Below are 8,406 nucleotides of genomic sequence, written 5' to 3' on the forward strand. Positions count from 1 at the left end.
CTCAAAGCCATAGGAGATTACGTACTTAGCTTCGGTGAGCGGTTTCAATGACTCCGCATTTAATACAAGGACAGCTTGTCTGGTCGGTCCAACAGGCTCCTCTAATTTTACCACCTTCCAATTTCCAGTTGGAAGGTTGGGGTTACAGATCCTGATTATTTTCAGAATTTGCTCCGGGTCAGTTTGTTTAGTTGGAATCCAAACCCTGGCCCTAGGACGAGATGGTATATCCTTCTTGTCTACCGCTTCAAGTCTGGCTCCAGGCCAGATCTCTCCTACTTTAGAGACAGCTGCCTTGTACAAGGCAACCGATCTCGCATCCTTGCAAGCTACCAATTTCACTTGTCTTTGGTGCCAGCCCGCGTGTTCGCAGGAGGGAGCAGGTCCTGGGTTTTCTTCCAAAACTTGGAGGAAGATGTCTGCCAGCGCGGCCGACACCCATTTCCATTTGTCCTTGGGGATTCTCCCTCCTCGGCACTCCTATCCAGGACACCTATAATGAGATTGTCCTTCGCAACCTCACTGTACGGTCGTACCAGTACATTGTGACCTCTTGGTTTTTTCGTAAGAGGGGGTTCTTCCTCCTGAGACCTTTGTCTTTTAGACACTTGGTCCGGTTTGGAAGCCTCTTTGTTGCTTGATTTGGCCAAGATGCTTTTGGCCCATTCAAGGGATGAGGCCTGTTGCTGACTGATTTTATCGGCCGGGATCTCACCTACGCGCTGCAGAATTCGTGTAGCCATACGGCGGTCGTTATGGGCCTTTTTAGAGGGTGGAATTCTCCTTGTGGATTTGGTTTCTGACTTGTCACTGCTTTTGGCCGTGACAAAAGAGGCAACATACCGACTGGTAGATGCAGTATTTCTGCTTCCAGAAGGTATTTGCGACGAGATTTTAAGTTCATTGGAAGTGGAGTTGGAGGTACCACTCGAGGTTTGCAGTCTTCTGCTTGGGGTTGCTACTGGTCTTCCAGTAGCAGAAAGTTTTGTTTGTTTTTTATTAAGATTTAAATTTTCCATATTGATGGGTCCCAACTCAGGTCCGCTATCTCCACCCGACGTGTAGTTATCTTTTAAAAAGCCCCATGGGTCCCTTTGAATCAGTGAGGTCCATGTGAAGGTTGATGTATAGCCTTATGAGCATATACATTCAGAGCCAGGCAGATATTAAGAGGGAGCTTCGCTCAACCTCACCTACACCACCAACTAAACGGCGACGGATATTGAGCGCTTCCTGAGGTCAGCCACGATTTTAACGGGACGGAGGCAGCCTCAGCATTAGCCTGAAAGCCATTTCTGCAGAGTTTCACCTCTACATACTGAGGTAACAGAATACTGAGACAGTCAGCCCAGGGTTCAGACAATTTATAATTCAGACAATTCAAAATCATACAATCAGTGTCAGTATAGCCAAGGTTGTTGCCGTTGAAGCCATATTGGCCGTAAAGGCCGTTGGACAGAATTTTTGCTCCGCAGTAGCCAATCCGACAAGGGAAGCCCTTAAGGACCTGAAGAATCCGTCGGTATAGCCTAGTGCATCATTACCTCTGTTGTCCCCAGAGACCTCACGCCGATGAATCAGAGCAAACTCCAATTCTTAGCTAGAACAGTCTGCAATCAGAACTCTCTATTACCAGTCGACACCCACGGGGAGGGTTAGGCAGAGGATTTATGTCAACCAAAAATTCTAATAGCGACCCTTTTTATAGGCGCTTGAGAAATATTATAATTATTATCTTCAATTTTCTCGAAATAAACTGTTTTAAAATGATAAATTGAAAAAAGTCATTATATTCAAATGATCCGAGATTTACTATTCACTTAATCTTTTTGAAAACACGTGTCAAGTTGTACTGTTCCATGTGAAAAAATAATTTCTCATATTTGCCATTAAGTTCTTCATCTGTTGTTTAATCTCCACGACCCTTTAAAAGCCTATATCCAACTTGTGCCTACCTAAATGCATCTATTGCAAACAAGAGTCGCTTAAGGAACATGATAAAACTAAAAAATATATATGAGTCAAGATAGGAACTTAAAACTCAACACATTTATACTTACAAAAAATAATAAACAAATATTGAGACCTCATGAACCCAACGTATCAAATAGTAAGCTTTATAATTCATATATCTCTTATATATAATTATAATATATAAAGTTTTTAAAAATTCATTTCTGTGGTCGTCTCGGTTGACCCAGTTGTCTTCGAAAGATAGGTACTAATTTTAGATGTTTCCAGACACAATAACTTTTTTTTACTTCTTGTATTAGTAGTTTAAAAAAGAGATATGCATATTGAAATAAAATTGTGTATTGTGTAACGATTTACTTAAAAAATATTGTAACGATTTACTTATGTTTTTTAATTATGTTAATTTAACAATTTGCATTTATTAACTGATTTTGATAAATATTTGATATATATTAATTTTAACATAATCCCAACATACATATATGCTTAATTATTGTTCAGTTAACATTTTTATAATTTTGTCACCATTTTGTAATATTTTTGCTCTGCTCGATTTAATCATTTCAATGTATTCCTTTATGTTTCCATCGATCTCGACTAATTGATTTTTCATTGGTTCCGTCATAGATGTAGTAAGACTGTGTTATATATGTGGATTGTAAATTTAAAATCAAAATAGTTTATAGTTAATTTTTCAAATTACCTTCGTTCCCTTCTAAGATCGGCAGCAGCCTGAACGTATGTATCGCGCCACATTACTAATTCAAGTTGCATTGCATCGATATCTTCTGGTATTAGATCCATTAACTTGCCTAATGGACTTACCGATTTAGCCAAATTTTGTATAACTTCACGTAAATTGTTCATCTGTCGTGCTGAACTTTGTCGTGCATTTAGACCATTGGTATAACCAGTTTCCTGAAAAGGGAACTATATGTATCTATCAATTATTTAAATTTTTAAACAAAAAATTTACCTTCTCCGTTTTATTCGTTATATCATTCACATTCTGTTGTACTAACTCTTTCTGTGTTTCTAGAATTTGTTGTACCAAATGGCCTGGTTGTGCAAGTTCTTCAGTTTGATTTTCTGTGCGATCGCTAAGATTAAAACCATTTATGTGTTCAGCATTTGGATCTTCAATTATAACTAAATTTTCGCCATCATCGTAAACATCATTAAATGTTTCAAGCTTAACATTTATGCCGGAAATATTTATTTGGTCATTTGGTTGTAGTACGATTTCAATATTTTTATCTCTTCTACGTGGTGCACCTGGACGTGCAGAAGCTGGTCGTGCACTTGGCGGTCTAAGTGATGTACGTGGTCGATTAGTGGCATTAACACTATTAGTGCTATCTTTAGAGTTTTCACGCACAAACGTCGATTCTCTTTTGTACTCCGTTTTATTGATAGGACTAGGAGTTTCAGTAGCAGCAGTTGGTTGCACTTTTGTTGCAACGGATTCCGTTGATTTTATAGCTTTAGAGTTGAGACTTGTTTCTACTTCATTTAAAGTACTTAAAGAATCTAGACTTTGTATGTCATTTTGTTGAACATGATTACTAATTTCAATCTTAGTCATTTTGGTTGCACTCGAACGTCTACTTTTGGTAGGGGTGTCATTACTAAGTTTAGCAGAAGATTTACGACTTCCGCTTTCCTTTGAAGGTGTTAAATTTAATTGTTCAGTTTCAGATGACTTTTTCAGTTCTTGTGGTAATGATATATCATTTTCTGTACTATGTTGTGGTGAACTATTCTGTTTAACAACTGTAGAAATCGTCTCCTCTGCTTTAATATTCTTTACTGGAGAATCAACTTTTTTAATCGGAGATATTTTATTTTTAATTTCCTCATCAATTTTCTTATCAATGCTACTTTGTTGTACAACTTTTGCAACTTTAGCTTTTTGCTTAATTTCATCCTTATTGGGGGATGGACTTTGCTCAGTTTTAGTTTTAATTTTTTTACTTGACTTTTCTGTTGTTTCATTCATCTTTTTAGTTATGTCCTTTTCCCTATTATCTCTTATAGTAGTTTTGTCTTTGGTATTTTTTTCTTTTTCTTTGCTTACTACTAAAGGTTTCTTAATTTTTCCATCATTTGTTGTTGTTGAAATTGCTTTTGTACCGGTTTTCGATTCTTTTATTTTCATTTCCTTAGTTTTGGCATTTTTATCTTTAATTTTTTCCTTAATTTTGCTGTCTTTTTGTTTACTGTCTTTTGTAACTATTTCCTTATTATCAGGCGTTCCACTACTAAGTTTATTCATTGCATTTTTCCAGTCTAATTTATTTTCAATTACCTGACCCATTAGCTGTAATAACTCATTGGTTTTTTCCGGTTCATGACCAGCGACGATCTTTGAAGTACGAACCGTTAAGGAATCATTTGTTGTAAGTTCTAGAAAATCAAGAACAATTTTTTTAATTTAATAAAATAGATCCTTCTAATTGGGTTTAATTTTTAAACACATATTACAGATTTAATATATGTGAATTATACTTACTAACAACATCAATCATTTTTTGTAAGAATTTCATTTTGTCATCACGGTCTTTGATGTTCTCAAAAGTAAGTTCTTCGGCTGTATACAGTCCTTCAAAGCAACCAGTGTCACGTATAACCTATAATTTTATTTTTATTTACTATAGCAACAGTCAATTATTTAAATTTGAACTGACAAATAGTTTAAATTAATAAACTATAAGTATACCTAAGTACCATTATTTGTATGCAAAAATTATTAATTTATAAAAGCGATAAATATCTAATATCGCACCAATATCGAAGTTTCATGTTGATATAATTCATGTATATATAAACTCTTCACTTTTAAAAAATAATATATAGTACTATCAGCCTCATATAAATAATTTAATTTAATAAATTACTTACCACAGTGAATATATCAAATAGGAACCGAAAAGGTGGTTTCTTCAAAAGTTTTTCTGAGAGCGGAGGTTTTTTAACATATTTACCAAGTGTATCTTGTGTAAGTTTTATCACAGTCGGATCAATATTGCTTTCGGCCATTATTTTACAATTTAACAAAATTTAACTAAATCTATTTTAATTTTATGAAAAAAAAAATCAATTCATTACATAGCGACGAATATGACAAGCACTTCTCAATTCTTTGTTGACACCAACTATTGCCTTGGTTACCTCTTTAGCTCAGGATTTACTAGATAGGACTAAAGATAAATTCATGTTTAACTTATTATAGATATGCACAATACTAATTAATAAACCTATAAACTAATGCATTAATAATAAAATAAAAAATTTCCTACAGGTGTTAAAAAAAAATATTTGCTATATAAATTTTTGGGATACAAAAAAATTAAATGAATTAATTATACAATGAATAATATTTTTTGTTTTTTTTTTTAATAATTATTATAGATTTATATATATATTTTTAATATTGTATTATAATTTTATATATAATTTAAGTTAAAAATTTTATTTTAAGATTTATTACTTATTGTTTTAGCTTACAAATCTATTTCTATCATAAATCCTTAAATTCATGCGATCGATTACTTAGGCGGGGCTTTCTAAGTCTACTTGTGTTTAAACTGTTAGCTATTAGATTTAAAGTTAAGCTATTATTATAGTTGCAGTACTTTATGATATATTTAATGTTGAAGATTTTGATCTTAACATACGGAGATCTTTGTATATATTTGCATCAGAGTAGTGTAGTTTTCAAAGGTGCAGAAATTTATTAATTTACTTTCAATATAATAGTACTCCTAATGTAATCTAAAGAGCAGAATTACTTGTTAAAAAATAAACAATAACTCACATTATTAACTAGACTTTATATGGATATTTCGAATATATTACTTTAATACTTTACTACTTTACTTTGCATAAATATTAAGAACAAATAATTCTAGAAAATTGTTACTAAACAAAAAAGATAATTAATGGATCTTTAGATGTTCACTTCATATAAGTTTTTTATCAAAGATATCTTAGAAACATTCTTCTTTAGTTATATAGTGACAACATATAGTATAATACTTTTAGCACTATCCAACGAATCTGAATAAGTCGCAATTATCTTTGATAAAAGACTTCGATAAAGTGAATATCTGATTATAAAAATGGCTAAGATAACAAAATGTGGGATGATAGTCTGTGAAAGTCTTCATGATGAGTCTTCATTAGCACAAATGCATATATCGAATGGTGGCCAAAAATTTAATGCTTAAAAGTCATTGAGTAAAATGTAGAGTCTGGTTTACTATGGCGTTATAGATATAAAGAGCAAGTACCATACAATCAATAGATATATACTGTGAAATACTAAAAAACTTTTACCGACTTTCCAACATCCTTTTTCACAAGAAAAATTAACTAAAAGAACATCCTCAAAAAGATATAAATTTTTAGTTGTTTTAGTGAAAGCAATTTTAATATAGTAATTTCTAAGAGAAGTACATGTAATAATGGTGACTTTATACAGCTCACTAATGTGTGTGCTTAGTTCACCGATAACTTAATATAAAGCGTATAGTAGTGCTGAGGTTCTAGGTAGAATTCTATTCAACAGCATCCGAGCTATAGTGACTTAAAATGATGGTCGGGAATATGAATTGAAATCCACGTCGGTTAAAAATTACAAAAATCTTATATCAACGTTGACTAATGCTTACAAAGTAAAAAAGAAATTTTGGACAGCAACAGTATATAAATCTTTAAATATAAATTACTTGTAAAGTCAGGGGCTGACGCTTAAAATGGAGGACAATCGCAATGGACAGTTCATTCTAACAGATTGCAGAAACATTTCCTGAAACATTCTCCTGTTAATTCTACTTTGTTAGGCAATGCATAGTAAAGTATTATCTGAAATTTTATTGCGATTGTCAAGAAACGAAACTAGTAAGTTCATTTGATTTTTGTTGAACCGAACTAGGTTCGGAGTCTTGAATATTGTTAAATATTGTTACATTTACTGTTAGATTTACTTTGTGCAATTTAGATTAAATGATTTTCCCCAGGGATACCGCATTAGATACCGAAAGTCATAGTTATTATTATCTCTCTCTTACTACCTATAAATACCTATTACCTATAAATCACCACCAATTGTATTCCAATATAGTTAAATCTTTTCCACTTCAGCAACTTATCGCTTAATTTTAATACAATGTATTGTGCAATAGACTGCAAATATTCTATTTGGAATGTGCACTTATAATATTATTCTATATAATATTAATTATTTATTTATTATAATATTAATATAATAATATTATTATAATATTATTCTATTAGAAATATGTACTTATATAAGAAGAAAAAAATTTAATTGAATCCTTTTTGTTTATAAAATATTAAAACGCAATATTCACAAACATTTGACATTTATTATTTAATAATTCAAAAATGTGTTAGTTTTTTTATTTAATAATATATAAAATTAAATTTAAAAAAATATTTATACTTTTAAAAATGAAATCTAATTAATTAATTAATTTTAATAGTTTAAGTTTAGCTATAGTTTAAGAAATATATTGCAATGTTATTACATTATATAAATAAAAATATACAGAAAAAAGTAAAAAGTCTGCTCATTATTGTATGAAATATATATATGGAGTTCTGCTAATAACTAATTATAGTTTAATTTAATCATAATTGTTTTTAATAATAACTAAACAACAAAACTATATTTGAATTTTTTTATTAGTAACAATTTCGTATTTATATTTAAAATATAATTAAACATATTTTATAAAAAGACAATATTTTAATAAAATATATTTACAGTTTAGACTTTTCTTAATTTAAAAAAATAAAAATTTTGCATTTATGTAAATTAATAATATATTAATTAATTTAATTAAGTTTTAAATCGATAGAAAATACTTAACATAATTGTGCAATATCTATTAAATATTAAATATATTAATACAAAAATAAAATTTTTAGGGAATTAAACAAGTATAATCTTGGAAAAATAATAATACATATGTATATAATTGTTATTACGACCTATATATCAATCAATTTTATTTTTACCGAATTTAAAGTTGGTTATTTAACACTTAAAAATAAGATTTTTAAGATTTATAGATTATATTTAAAAACTCTAATTGATTGTAGATTTACAAATCTACAGTTCTGTGTTGAAACAAATATATATAACATAAAACTAATAAATACAAAATTAATTTTTTTTAAAAAGATCGAAATATTTGTATTATAAATATTTTTTAATAAAAATATTAAAAATTTTAACATAAATTAATAAGTGCTTTTATTACCTTTTCAATTGTCAAATAACCGACCTTAAGTCCGGTAGAAAAAAAATTGTATATATATGTAGTAATAACATTTATTACTATTGTGCAAAAATATTCAACTAAAATATGTATATATAAATTGATTAGAAAAAAATTAACTAAC

General features: G+C 30.1%; 1 protein-coding gene across 1 annotated transcript; it reads right to left on the minus strand.

Annotated features, from left to right (window-relative positions):
* Positions 1-2,464: 2,464 nt before the first annotated feature.
* On the minus strand, positions 2,465-5,034 carry LOC119682254 (TRAF3-interacting protein 1). The gene is made up of 5 exons (XM_038095639.1): positions 4,876-5,034; positions 4,487-4,604; positions 2,951-4,380; positions 2,678-2,892; positions 2,465-2,612 (listed from the first exon to the last, which is right to left on the minus strand). Exons 1-5 carry the CDS (start codon positions 5,011-5,013, stop codon positions 2,465-2,467), a joined length of 2,049 nt encoding a protein of 682 aa, XP_037951567.1. The 5' UTR covers positions 5,014-5,034.
* Positions 5,035-8,406: the final 3,372 nt, after the last annotated feature.

Source organism: Teleopsis dalmanni, chromosome 2 (assembly GCF_002237135.1).
Source record: "Teleopsis dalmanni isolate 2A chromosome 2, ASM223713v2, whole genome shotgun sequence".
In the NCBI taxonomy this organism is placed as follows: domain Eukaryota; kingdom Metazoa; phylum Arthropoda; class Insecta; order Diptera; family Diopsidae; genus Teleopsis; species Teleopsis dalmanni.

Bases quoted from the DNA above. Each gene is read 5' to 3' on its own strand.
- LOC119682254 (XM_038095639.1), bottom strand. From the start codon at position 5,013: ATGGCCGAAAGCAATATTGATCCGACTGTGATAAAACTTACACAAGAT. The intron at 4,381-4,486 runs GTAAGTATAATT...TTGATTTTCTAG, and splicing joins AAAAATGATTGATGTTGTTA to AACTTACAACAAATGATTCC. The intron at 2,893-2,950 runs GTAAATTTTTTG...TTCCCTTTTCAG, and splicing joins TAACGAATAAAACGGAGAAG to GAAACTGGTTATACCAATGG.